At 47.2% G+C, this 14,282-nt stretch overlaps 1 protein-coding gene across 1 annotated transcript in view; it reads left to right on the top strand.

The window, feature by feature from the left end:
* Positions 1–14,282, top strand: part of KCTD19 (potassium channel tetramerization domain containing 19) — a 35,425-nt gene that overhangs the window by 13,128 nt on the left and 8,015 nt on the right. The window contains exons 3-6 of the mRNA XM_053554125.1: positions 8,789–8,939; positions 9,719–9,910; positions 11,138–11,269; positions 13,106–13,316. Of these exons, the coding sequence (XP_053410100.1) occupies positions 8,789–8,939; positions 9,719–9,910; positions 11,138–11,269; positions 13,106–13,316 (686 nt within the window). The remainder of the gene's footprint in view (positions 1–8,788; positions 8,940–9,718; positions 9,911–11,137; positions 11,270–13,105; positions 13,317–14,282) is intronic.

Raw genomic sequence — 14,282 nt, 5'->3', positions numbered from 1 at the left:
AGAGAAAGTGCACAAGTTCTTTGTTTCTAGCCTGAGCAATCAAGTGAATGGGGATTTGGAGAGATGTACAGGTTTAGGGGGGAAAGTTAGGATTTGAACATGTTAGGCTTGAGAGGCAATGTAAAAGCAATAAATATCGACATGGAAATGGCGAGGCCTTGCTGGGTGTATAGGTATGGAATTCATGGGGGCAGTCAGGTCTAGAGACAGAAATTTAGGTATCACTAAAGCTGATATGTCAATCCACGAGCCTGGATTTTTTTTGAATGTTGTATATTCATAGGGGAAATACATAGTAGTCATTACATGTCCATACATTAACATCACAAAGCTTCCTAGTGTCACTTGGGAAGGCCCCTTTACCTAAATATAAACTGGTCTGAGCCTCTCACATGCCATCAGCCTGGGTGGGAGTCACAGCTGCTACTGCAGAGTATGGAATTTCCCTTCAGGATTATTTGCAAGGGTTCAAGGCTCATGGCAGATTGTTGGTTCCCTTTTACCTGCCCCTTGAAGTCCACAGAGGACATAGTATGGTGATAATACATGCTACTGGTATTTCCTTTTTCAATCCTTCTGCAGACTTCTAAGTTTGGAACTTTCAGTTGTCCCACTTGTGAGCATTCTGCTACCAGCAAACAACCCAAACACGCCTTCGTTCCTTGTGCTGAAGGGAGCCAGGGAGTTTTTATGTTGAGAATACAAGTAATGCTTTTAGGAAAACAGACCGGTGGCAATCTCACATTTCCTATGACTCACGATGTGAGGATGGATTACTACTGTGATCTTGGAAGGGAAGGTAATTACTTACATAAACAGCAGATATTCATCCCAACAGTGTAGCTTGTCTGTGGTACGGGTAAGAGGCAACTCAAGTGCAAAGCCCTTGAAGTGGCGTCATGCTTCTCACAGGCTGGTCCATGTGCTTGTCCTAGCTCACGTCCCAACACATAGACTTCTGGGCACTCATAGCCATGTATACATGCACACATGCCACTGAAGTTCAGTCATATCCTGACCACCCCACGTGATTTCTCTCTGTACCTTTTCACTTGCTGTTTCTTTTTCTGAGATTTCTCCCCTTTTGAAATTAGAAGACTAGCCTGACATTGCCAGACGGAGTTTTGGTCTCTCTGCTCTCATAACAGAGTTAATTTCTCTATTCTATCAGTGCCATTCTGGATCATATATTCATATGCCTTTCTCTCTTCCTGGACTGCATTGCTTTCATGAAACAACATCCTAATCCTCTCACACTACCTGGCTTTACAGGCATTTAACAACATATCTGCTGGGAGAAAGAAAGTTGAATGCTATGTCCAAGATGACCTCTGCCAGAGGGAGGGGATGGGAGACAGAAGTGGAGGGGCAGGTTTGAGATGCCAAGAGCTGTGGCTTGCTTATTTGACTGATAGCTGCTGTTTCACGTATCCTTTTAGTCTATTGTCCTTGCTTCTGTTAACCCTCAAAGCAGTACTGGCCCTCCTTGTCTTTTTATTTTTTATGAGACAATCTCAAGCTGTCACCCTGGATAGAGTGCCGTGGTGTCACAGCTTACAGGAACCTCAAACTCTTGGGCTCAAGTGATCCTCTTGCCTCAGCCTCCCAAGTACCTGGGACTACAGGCACCTGCCACAACACCCGGCTATTTTTTTGTTGCAGTTATCATTGTTTAGCTGGCCCGGGCAGGGTTAGAACCCACCAGCCACAGTGTATATGGCTGGTGCCCTACCCACTGAGCTACAGGCGCCGCCAGCCCTCCTTGTCTTTATAAAGCAGTTCGGATTTGCAAGCTCCCCAAGCTCCCTTACCATCACTTTCCTCCCAACAGCACACAATAGAGCATAAGGTATCTCCAAGAACTGCTGCTGCTTTGGAAAACCTCCATTAAGTCCCAAAGCTCTGCCAACAGAGTGCATTTGTCAGCCATCTTTTGGCAAACATACACACAACACACACACACATACACACGCCCCCACATCATCAGTTTTATGTTGCTTCTGACTGATGTATTTTTTTTTTTTTACTACTATCTAGGCCAACATCAATTATCCTCATGCTAGCAATCAGCCATCTGAATTTATTTCAATTCTGTATTGCCCTAAAGAAATCTTTTCTTTGATAACTTTCTAGGTCATAACACATGAAGAGTAAAATTCCTAGAAATAATATTCAGGCAGATGAAAGCAGACTTAAAGTCAGACCCTAGAAAACCAGCCATGCACTCTGTGGCAACTTCAGTAAGCAAAGCCACGGCACGGCGGGAAGCCCAGGCTCTCTGGAGTGTTCTTTGTTCATTTATTCATTCATTCAACAAAAAACGTATTGAGATCCTGCAGGCACTGCTCTGAGTGCTGCAAATACAGCAGAGGGCAAAACAAGCAAAGTTCTTGAGGTCTTGCAGAGGTTATATCTATTAAGGGAGGCTGGCCGACCAAAAATAAATAAGTAGGTGAGGGGGCAGAGGAACAATTTCTGTGGTTTCTTTTAGCACCCAAATGGCTTCCTATGAGTAGAGGACTTGCATTTCTAGAAGTCAGAGCAAAGATTGGCTGAGAGAGTTCAGAAAACAGCCTTGTTGAGGCTCCTTAGTCTAGCACAAAGCTGGTGCCTTGGATTGGCACCCAGCATGACCTAACTGGCAGGGGTGGCAATCTTTGTGGATTTATTTGTTTTACATTTTCTCTTTTTAAAGTTTTGTCAGACATACCTTTCTTTCTTTCTTTTTTTTTTTTTGTTCTTTAGTGACTGGTTTATTTCCTTAATATAATGTCTTTGAGGTTCATCCATTTTGTAGCATAGAACAGGATTTTTTCTTTTTTAATCTACATAATATTCCCTCATATAGATATACACACCACATTTTGTTTATTCATTCATCTGTCAATGGACATGTCAGACACACCTTTCTTGGGACAAATGGTGCTGCTTACACTTTCCATGAGTAGAAATAGCAGGAAATGGAGATTTCACTTCTGCAAAATAGATCATTCTCCCCTCAACTAACACATCTCTCAAGTTAAGTGGACTGTCCTTACTGACCTACCCCAGAGGACACACCCAGTACCAAACCACACCTCCAAATAGGGGTGTTGTCTTGGGCAGGAGGTTCTCTCTGCCCCACAGGCCTCCGCCCATGTGGCCAATTTAGAGCTATTCAAGGGCACCACTGCTTTCTCAGCTGGGATAGAATCTCTAGGTTTGAATCTGCAGGTGAAGTAAGTGGCAGGTTCAAGTTCATATAATGCGATCAGCTTAGGATGGACTTGGAATGCTATGCTCTCTTTCCCAGGCTCTCCCTAGTTTTACTCTCTTTTCTGGTGAACCTGCCACCAGTCAGACCCAAGCTGAGCCCTTTCTTCCTTCCATCCTCTCTCCCTCTCCTCTTTCATCTCTACTCCTCTCCCTCTTAATGTCTTTTATCTGGCCTCCAGGTCCTAAGTTGAAATTGTGTCTTCACTGCTCTCTGAACTCTAAGGGCTCTGCCCATTGCAATCCTGTACAGGCTTTTCTATAGTTTTGGATATTCAGCATCTTTCTCAGTTTTATGAGTGCAGTTCACTTCTCCTCTAGTTCCGTTGGGATCTCCCATGTCTGTCTTTGCTTTTCCTTTCAGAGAACTCTGCCCTCCAGGCCTTCATTTTCACTTGCTACATGCTGGGTTCTAGAATACAAGGTGGGGATGCGGCATCCCAGCCCCTCCTCTAGGAGCCTCAGTATAGTGGAAGGACTGGCCTCAAAACAAGTAAGAGGCCTGCCGAGGAGTATTAGGTGTCTCTGGGAACAAAGCTGGAAGATGACCCACTGTGGCTGGGGGAGGCTCCAGGCTCTTGAGGCAGAGGATAAGGAGAGAAACATTCTGGGCAGCAGGAATAGCAGAGATAAAGTTGAGAAGGCATGAAAGAACATGGTGTGGCCAGGCACAGTGGGTCACCCCTGTAATCCTAGCACTTTGGGAGGCTAAGCTGGGAGGATGGATTGAAGCCAGGAGTTCAACACCAGGGTTAGCAAGAGCAAGACACCATCTCTATGGTGATGCATGCCTGCAGTCCCAGCTACTCAGGAGGGTGGGGCAAGAAGATCACTTGAACTCAGGAGTTTGAAGTTGCAGGGAGCTGTGATGATGCCAGTAGGCTGGGCATGGTGGCTCATGCCTATAATCCGATCACTCTGGGAGGCTGAGATGGGAAGATCACTTGAGCTCAAGAGTTTGAGACCATAGTCCAGTATTGCGGTGGGCCTCCAGTACTTGGGAGGCTGAGGCAAGAGGATCACCAGAGCCCAGGAGTTTGAGGTTGCTGTGAGCTACGCTGATGCCATGGCACTCTAGCCTGGGCAGCAGAGTAAGACTCTGTCTTAAAACAAAAAAAAAAGAGAACATGGTGTGGTTTTGGAGTTTTTTGGGGTTTAGTGTCACTGATGATGGAATGAAAATAGAAAAAATGGTGGGAGATGAGGCTGGAAGGGTAGTTTGAAATCTAACCACTAAAAGCAAGGAAATTAACGTATTATTTCCTTTAATTCTACAAGACTGGGGGTGGGACACAACTACAACAGAGGCGCAACCTAACAAATGCAAACTAATGGTTTGTACCCTCACATTAATCTGAAAAAAAAAAATCTTGGGTTCAAGTGATCCTCTTGCCTCAGCCTCCCAAGCAGCTGGGACTGCTGGGAGGAGCCTGCCACAATGCCCGGCTATTTTTTAGAGACGGGGTCTTGCTCTGGCTCAGGCTGGTCTCGAACCTGTGAGCTCAGGCAATCCACCCAACTCAGCCTCCCAAGTGCTGGGATTACAGGCATGAGCCACTGCACCCAGCCTATGTATATCAATTTTTTGAAAAACATAGTTGTTAAGATCTTAGGCCCAGGCAGCGCCTGTGGCTCAGTCAGTAAGGCACCGGCCCCATATACCGAGGATGGCAGGTTCAAACCCAGCCCTGGCCAAACTGCAACCAAACAAAAAAAAAAAATAGCCGAGCATTGTAGCAGGCGCCTATAGTCCCAGCTACTTGGGAGGCTGAGGCAAGAGAATCGCTTAAGCCCAGGAGTTGGAGGTTGCTGTGAGCTGTGATGCCACAGCACTCTACTGAGGGTAATAAAGTGAGACTCTGTCTCTACAAAAAAAAAAAAAAAAAAAGATCTTAGGTCCTCGAGTCCTGGGTCCTATTCCCAGCATCTCCACTTACTCAGGGCACTGAGTCCCCTACCTCTTCCTGGATTTAGTTTTCCACATGCTAAAAGGGACCCATAATACCAGAGCCTACTTTGTGAGTATAAGAATATTAAGAGAATTCAGTTTTAAAATGCCTGGGCAATAAATGTTAGCTTTTAAGTGACAAAGTCAGAATTTAAACTCAGGTCTGAGTTCAAGGCCCTATGATTTTGGCGTGTCCCCTGCTGCCTCCACTGATTATGAAGGACCTTACATGCATTACTAACAACTGTTTGGACTTGATCCCTTAAGCAACAGGGAGTTTTTAAGATGGTGGACGATTTGCTTTCATTCATATGTTTGAAAAATCCCTGTAAAGAGGTCCTGGAGATCAGCTGACCAGGACTGGGAAAAAGGGAAGGAGAGAAAATGGACAGTTGGGAGAGGGAATCATAAGATTTACTGACTGCTTGGGTGGAGATGGTCTGAATAACAAGTAACAGGCCCTGCCTTAAATCCTTCTATGGTTTCTCTTGCCGAGGGGATGAGTCAAAACTCCTCAGCGAACTTACAGGGTTCTCTGCCTCTTGTTTACTGCTCTAGATTCATCTCCTGTACTCTCTCAACTTCCATGCAGCTTAAATAAGGCCACACTTATGGCCAGGCATGGTGGTTTAAGCTTGTAACCGTGGCCCTCTGGGAGGCCAAGGCAGGTGGATTGCCTGAGCTCAGGCGTTCAAGAGCAGCCTGAGCAAGAGCAAGACCCGGTCTCTACTAAAATTAGAAAAACTAGCCAGGCATGGTGGCAGGTGCCTGTAGTCCCAGTACTTGGAAGGGTGAGGCAAGAAGATTGCATGAAGAAGAAAAGAAGAGTTTGAGGTTGCTGTGAGCTATGACACCACGGCCCTGTACCCAGGACAACAGAGTGAGATTCTGTCTCAAAACAAACAAACAAACAAACAAATGTTTAAAAAAGAATAAGGCCACATTTGAGGCACAGAGGCAGGCGGTTTAGTATACATCTCTACACACCATCTCCCTGCCCTGGCCTGTCCTTCACAGGCACAGTCGCCATTTTTCTTTTTGTCCCACATCTTAGCACAGATATTGCCAGGTTATTGTCACTCATCCTGAGTATGTTTGCCCATCTATGGATCCAGAACCTTTTTTCTTTTTCTTTTTAGACAGAGTCTCACTTTGTCACCCTGGGGTAGAGTGCTGTGGTGTCATAGCCTACAGAAACCTCAAATTCTTGGGCTCAAGTGATTCTCTTGCCTCTCCAGTAGCTGGGACTAAAGGCACCTGCCACAATACCTGGCCATTTTTTTAGAGATGAGGTCTCGCTGTTACTCAGGCTGGTCTTGAACTCCTGAGCTCAAGCAATCCATCTGCCTCAGCCTCCCAGAGTGCTAGAATTACAGGCATAAGCCACTACACCTGGCCTTGCACCTCATTTTTATTCCTCTTTGCCCATGGCCAGCTACTCCCTCATACAGAAACCTCTCTCTCTCCAGTTCCAGGATCGCTTTAAAGGTTGGCATGGAAGCTAAAGCTATGTGCAGTCCCAAGCAAAGAGGGACTAGAAGACTAGGATTCTGTGGAAAGAAGTCCCAGGGTTCCTAGAGGTCCAGAAACTTCATAACCAATGTTGGCTCTTATCTCAGTCCATGTAACCTGTTGGCTTTCATGTCTTTCTTTACCCAGAAAGAAGCTGACAGATCCACCCACAGTGTCTGACTGTGGCTCTGGCAATGCAAACTGGCACAAGCTCTGTCTCCCCCATGGCTCAGTACTCCCTACCAGGAAAGCACTTCCTACCACCCCATCATTGCCCAGTTCTCCCACAAGCCCTCCAGCTGGACACTCTGGGCTGCTGCCTTTTGCGGATCTTAAGGTGCAGTTTATAGCTATGGCCACCAGAGGGCTATTCTAAATGCTCAGGATCCCAAGAGCAATTTCACAAAGGCTTCATGTGTGGCTAAGAATTCCAGGCAGGTTCAGTTAGTTTTATACTGAATCTGAGGTGACCTGTTAGGAGGATGTCATATGGTGCCTTTAAAGTATCACTTGCCTTGCTACCTCCAAAAATTTGTTGGGGCTGGGCGCGGTGGCTCATGCCTGTAATCCTAGCACTCTAAGAGGAGTGGGTTGCATGAGCTCAGGAGTTCAAGATCAGCCTGAGCAAAGCAAGATCCCGTCTCTACTAAAAATAGAAAAACTAGCTGGGCGTTGTGTTGGGCACCTGTAGTCTCAGCTACACCAGAGGCTGAGACAAGAGGATCGCTTGAGCCCTAGAGTTTGATGTTGCTGTGAACTATGATGCCATATCACTCTACTCCAGAGCAACTGAGAGATTCTGTCTCAAAAATATATATATATTTTTTTTAATTGGAAAAATACTACGTATTTTCTTCTGGAGTAGAAATAGAAAAAATGGGGTTGGTGTTATGATAATCTGCCCCTGAAGGACTTCCGAGGAAGAACAGGTCCCTGGGTGAGGGCAATATGAGGACCAGAATCCACTCCCTGCCTGGGGTTTCAGCCCTGCCTAGATGCAGTACTCCACTCCAGCCTCAGCCCACCCTGCTCACCAGCTCCTTCAGGCTGAGAAGCTCTGGACTTGGAAGACTGCCTGTGCAAGTCACAAAGCCTGTGACCTCAGCTGCCTCACCAATAAAACACGCCATCTGTTGTGTTGTGTTGTGTTAGAGTAAATGAGCAAACTTGTGAAAGTGCTTTGAAATCTGTGAAACCCTGTGACAATATAAGACACTTTTATCATACCTTGATCTCACTACTTAGACCACCTCCTGGATTAAGGTGAACACAAATAAGCAAACTACAACAATTTTACCAGGTTAAAAACTGTTTGGGAGCTCTTACAGGAAAATAATAGCAGAAAATATTAAGTTTTTAATTTTTTTTTTTTTTGAGACAGAGTCACACTTTGTTGACCTTGGTAGAGTACCGTGGCATCATAGCTCACAGCAATCTCCAACTTTTGGGCTCAAGCAATTGTCTTGCTTCAGCTGGGTGGTGCCTATGGCTCAAAGGAGTAGGGCACCGGCCCCATATGCCGGAGGTGGAGGGTTCAAGCCTAGCCCCAGCCAAAAACAAAAAAAAAAAAACAAAAAAACCACTTACTATCTCTTACTTCAGCCTCCCTGTTGTAGCTGGGACTGCAGGAGCCCACCACAATACCCAGCTGTTTTTAGAGATGAGGTCTCTCTGTGGCTCAGGCTGGTCTCGAATCTGTGAGCTCAGGCAATCCACCCACTTTGGCCACCCAAGTGCTAGGATTACAGGCGTGAGCCACCGCGCTCAGCTCCAAGTTTTTCATTCTTAAGTATAAATTATTCTTTTTAGATGGTGCAAGATAAATGACTAATACTCAACATAAAATTATAACACGAAAATTATTACAAAAATCAGAAGAGAAATAGCCACTGGGATTTTGAATGTTAGTATGTCATCTTAGCCCTAAATTTTTACATTTTGGTATGATTGCTTTGATATATTTTGAAAAACATCACTGAAGTTAGTCACACACTATTTTATTGTGGCATTCACTCTTGAATTGGTAGGCAGTTACTTGGTTCAGATTTTCAAGGCAGTAATCTATCTATCTAACAGACTCTAGATAACCTGAAGGAAGGGAAACACCATCTACGTGTGCGGCCTGCAGACATCCCTGTTGCTGAGAGAGCCTCATTGAACTATTGGCGAACATGGAAGTGTATCAGCAAACCCTCAGAATTTCCAATAAAAAGCCCAGCCTTTACAGGTATAATCAGGACAGGTAGGCCCTCCCTGAAGCCCATACCAGCTTCCTCTCTCTTCACCCTAACACAAGTGGCTTCCCCAGAGAGTACCTGATTTCTGAGTGAGTTCTGATGACTTCTCAGCCTCTCTGTTATCTCCTTTGATCTAGCCTGCCTGCCATGTCTATAGCTGCTTACCCACTGGAACTAACATCCTCCCTCACATTCATCCCTCTGAATACTTGTTTCCTTTGGGCAAGGCTAGGCTGCATTCTACTTCCTCTAGGGAATTCTACCTTCTCTTCAAGTTACCTCTAGCCACCACACAAAGAATGTCTCTAAATGATCACTGTCTGATGGATGCCTTGCAGCCTAAGTCAGCCTATCTCAGACTGGAAATCAAGGCATTCATGATTATTGATGGATTTTGAGCTGCCAGGAGTGACAAAAGCATCTATGTCCTCTGTGCGTCACAGTAGTTGGTTTTATCAATTAGAAAGAACCAAAGAGATAAATGCATTTAATTAATTGGGGTATATATGCCAAAAGGTTCCAACATGTCCCATTGCCCTTCACTATCTGTAAAAAAACAATAGATTTCCATGCCTCACTCCCCACAATACTCCTTCTAAACATTAAGGCTACATCTGAAAAGAGAGAGAAAGGAAGGAGAGCCCTAGCAAGGACTGTCTTCTGGATGGTCTCTCCAGCTTTTCTGGGGCCCCTGGGTCAGTGAGAGCCCTGCTGGACTCAGAGCCCTGGCCTCTGGTAGATGGTGACACCCTCTGCATTTCTCCTCCAGGGCTACATGATAAGGCCCCACTGGGGCTCATGGACACACCCCTGTTAGACACAGAAGAGGAAGTACACTACTGTTTCCTGCCCCTAGACCTGGTGGCCAGGTATCCAAGCCTAGTGACTGAGGACAACCTGCTGTGGCTGGCAGAGACTGTGGCCCTGATCGAGTGCGAGTGCAGCGAGTTCCGCTTCATTGGTAATTGCTCTGGGAGGTGGGGGCTGGGAGGTGATAAGATCCATCCACCCCACAGCCCACAAAGAGGCCCAGCTTGGTGCTCAGGGCCTCAGGAGCTTTCCTGGGCAGAGGTAGAGGAATAATGACAGAGCCTTCTAGGAGGCAAGCAGATTCCAGCATTAGATTCCCACTAGGCTGAGAGCTATTTTATTTCCTGTTTATTGTGGGATAGCCTGGCTATAAAGGGGCACTGGAAATTACCTGTGGGGGTATAAGGAGCCACAAGAGTTGTGTGAAGGGAAGACTGCTCAGCTGGACTCCAAAGTCAGCTTCTCTTCTCACTCTGCTCTTACATACACAACTGGGCTGCAGGCCTCAGTTTTTCTCATCATAAAATGAGGAAATAGGGTTGTTTCAAAGGATGGTCCTACCTGCTGTTACTTCCACTAAACTCAGAGTAAAAGGGAAGGAGAGTGGATAGTGACAGATTCCCTAGAATCACTGTAGAACTGTCTGCTTGAGCTAGTAGACTAAGGACAGATGAGATATTCTACCCTGGACAGAGGGAAGCCTCCTCCCCAGTGCTCCAGAAGGAGCTCTGCTGGAGATGTGAACTGAATGACCTCCTTGACCCGAGGATGCTACTCCTGTCTACATATATAGGGCAGTAAACACCCCAGCACACCCAAGAGCATGAAGGGCCCAAATGTCTGGAACCCAGCCATTCATATGCATAGTCACCTCGAAAGGTGTCTGTGATGTGCTTCTGAATCTCCAAGTTGATCCACACAGGACCTTAGCTTGGCTCCATCTCTGCCTCCCATACTGCAATCTAGGCAGGGATAAACTGCAAGTGCCACCTGCTAGTCTAGGCTCAGCCAGGCCCCTCCTCTCTAAGCAGCAAGACAACTCCCTCTCTTGGAGTGACCTGCTCTTGGGTCAAGACTCACAGGGTAAGTCTCAGGGCCAACATGCTCATCAGGAGGGCCTGGCTTGGGAGCCCCAGGCCAGGCCAGGCCACGGGAAGCCATACCCATGGACCCAGACACAGGAAAACAAAGTAATTTGGGGTCTTTCACCTTGAAAACCACAGACTCAAAGCTAATCTAATTAAGTATGTCTAGAAATTGTTTCAGAACAAGGAGAACCTAGGATAAGCTGTAACGCCAAGAACCTGCCAAAACCTGGACCTACAGTTAAATCAGAAATAACCTTATTAATTCATTTCGTTTCTTTTTGCTTTTCAAGTGAATTTTCTCCGCTCACAGAAGATTTTACTACCAGATAATTTCTCCAATATTGATGTGCTAGAAGCGGAAGTGGAAATTCTGGAAATCCCAGAGCTCAGGGAAGCTGTAAGGCTGTACCGGATGAATATGGGTATGTCACCAGGGAAACATGGCCTCCTCTGGAAGGTCCAGGCTTGATGTGGAAAAGCCAAGAACAGACATCTTCCCTCCCTCAACCAATGTGAGCTTTGGGTAGAAGTGCAAGAAGCAGCTGTTGTGGCTGACTTTGACTCTGAGAAAAGGAATTTCAGCCTGAAATCCTGTGTGCCCTGTCTGCTCAGCCTCCCTGCTGACGACGGGTGACCAGTAGCCAGCCAGGGCTGTATGAAGCCTAGCACAGCCTGGAGAAGGAAGAGACCAGCAGGGGTGGGGAACTAGGTTGGAATGTCCTGGGGAGGGAGGCTGGGCCTGAGGGCAAGCTTTCAGGGGCAGGGGTGGTCTGCCCCTGAAGTGGGCAGCAACTGTGGGCTTCAAGTCCCACCTGCCACTCCCAGCCTTTCTCTTCCAGGCACAGCTGGAGGGCGTGGGAAATGTTCCATGCTTCAGTTAGCTCACTCACCCCCAAATTCCCTCCCTCCCCACCTTGTAACCCCTGGCTGCCATGCCTGTGTTTGCCTTTTCCTGACACTGCTGACCCCTGTCCAGTCCAGGCCTGTGTGCTCCCAGCCCTACCCCATTCCAGCCTGCTTATCACAGCCTTTCATTATCCCATTTCCTGCCTGCACATCCATGGAAGCTACTGTGCATGTGGCAGGGAGCTAGTGACCTTAGTGGTTTCAGCTGGCATCCCAAAGATATCTAGAATGGTCTTGCACAAGTGAAGTTTGGCCTGGGCATCACCAGATGCTTATGCCATGGGAATCAGGCTTTTCCCTGTTTTCAAAGGCCTTGCTCTCCCAGACTCCCTCCAAGCAAATGGAGTCACTTCCTAACTGGGAGGAGTGCCACAGGTCTCAGGAGCCTGTCCTGGGACCTTGCAATCCATTTGAAGGGGTGTGAGTTCTGCGCCCTGTCCCCCCCCCCCCAAGGGCTTCTGAGAACATGGATCAATGTAAAGATGGAGGAAGTGTGTTTATAGTCAGGCTCTGGAAGCCAAGCAGCACTTCTCAAACTCGGAGTGTGGATTTAGCCTTTTATAAAGCATAGTAACTAAGGGAGGCAGTCCGGTAGCCTTGGAGATGGCCAGAGCAGACCTTAATTCCCAGCCCTACCTCTGTCTAGTTTTGCGGTTTAAGGCAAGATACTTAATTAGCCTCTCAGGCACAGCTTCTTCAACATGAAACCATGATAGTGCTACTCCCCTTGTAGGGTTGCTCTGAGAGCTGGAGATGATCCAGGAAAATCCCCCAGTGGTATGCCTGCTAGCCCACTGCAGCTGCGGGAACAGGGTCCTGTAAGCTGTGACAACTGTATTGTGTGGACTGCACCCTTTTCCTGCTGCAGGGGAACAGGTTCTCCTTTCATAAGCCAGAAACCCAAATATCCCACCTAAAAGCAACACTGCCCAGGAGGGCCAGCAGTGGGACTGTGAGCCCAGGAAGGCCAGCAGTGGGACTGTGAGCCCAGGAAGCCTACAATGTGCACTGGGCTCTGTGCTATGGCTGCGGATCTTTACTCCCAGGAAGTTAGAGAGAGGCTGGGGCCAGATGGTTCCAATATATTGAAATTTATGAAACTCAGATGTTAGTGATATAGCAAATGATTACCCCCACTCCCACCTCACCTCTTAACAAATAGCTTTAACCCGTAAATCTCATTGGGTATACAAAACATTATACTGATTTTGAGAAGATCCAGATTGGAGAATAGCCTGCCCCTAAGCCTCTTAAGAACTAATGGAGGCAGTAGTAGTAATTGAGACCCAAAGCCTCAGATACAGCTATGACTGTGTGGGGGCCTAGGAATCACCCCTTTCTCCCTGACACAGGTGGCTGTTCCCGGACTTCCTGTCCTCCCCCAAGCCCCGGGAAGGGGGGCCGCGCGGCTGGCTTGGAGTCTGTGAAGCCGCTCTACATGATGGCCCTGGGTCTGCTGGTCAAGTACCCAGACTCCGCGCTGGGACAGCTCCGCATTGAGAGCACACTGGATGGAAGTAGACTGTATATCACGGGGAATGGGGTCCTCTTTCAGCATGTCAAGTAAGGCCCTAATTAGGGAATAGCTCAGTCCCATCAGACAACAACCTGGGGCCTTTTCCACTAGCCAAAGGGGAAGAGTGTCATGAGGGCCAACTCATCATACCCACCACTAGCACTAGCACTACCACGAGGGTAGGGCCTCAGAGGAGAGAGGAGGCTAGCACCAGGTATAAGGGTCACCAAGATTAAAGGGCTTCAGACTGTTTTATATTTCTGTTCTCTGCAATCCATTTTCCTGGTTCTATCCTTATGCTAGGTCTAAAGTGACAAGGCCACAGTCACACCCTTCCCCATGCAGACCCCTTTAAAAAGTTTTTCTCCCACCCTTGGGAGGTTCACTGGACACACAGGCCAGAGCCAGAGGTGAGCCCCCATAGAACCAAAGTAGGGCAGGCTTTCCAGGGGAGGTGATACCTGGCCCTCACCTTGAGGCATGAGCTCAGAATGTCCTCACTAGTGCAGGGGTGTGAGTATCAATCCTGTTTTATAGAAGGGTAAACTGAGGAGCAGAACAGTAGAGCAACTATCTTAGGGTCACAAAATACATTGGCACCAAGGCTAAAGGTGGAAGTGGATTTTCCTGAGCCCTTAGGGAGAGGGTCAGCTGACCCTGAACTCTATTTTACCCCAATACTATTGTTTTGGGCCCTTTTAGCTACCCAGAGATTTTCATCCTGATGTCACAGAAGGCAAAGATGAGAGCCTTTGGAGGAGAGATGGAGAGGGGGGTGATGTTTAGATCTCAAGACCACACAGTGACTGAGATGTCTTTTTTTTTTTGAGACAGAGTCTCATTATGTCACCCACGGTAGAGTGCCATGGTGTCACAGCTCATAGCAACCTCAAACTCTTGGGCTTAAGCGATTCTCTCACGTCGGCCTCCCAAGTATCTGGGATTACAGGAGCCTACCACAATGCCTGGCTATTTTTTTGTTGTAGTTGTCATTGTTTAGCAGGCCCTGGCTG

This window comes from Nycticebus coucang, chromosome 2 (assembly GCF_027406575.1).
Source record: "Nycticebus coucang isolate mNycCou1 chromosome 2, mNycCou1.pri, whole genome shotgun sequence".
Classification (NCBI taxonomy): Eukaryota; Metazoa; Chordata; class Mammalia; order Primates; family Lorisidae; genus Nycticebus; species Nycticebus coucang.
Note: the sequence above shows the minus strand (reverse complement) of the source record. Positions and strands in the feature narration are given on the sequence as shown.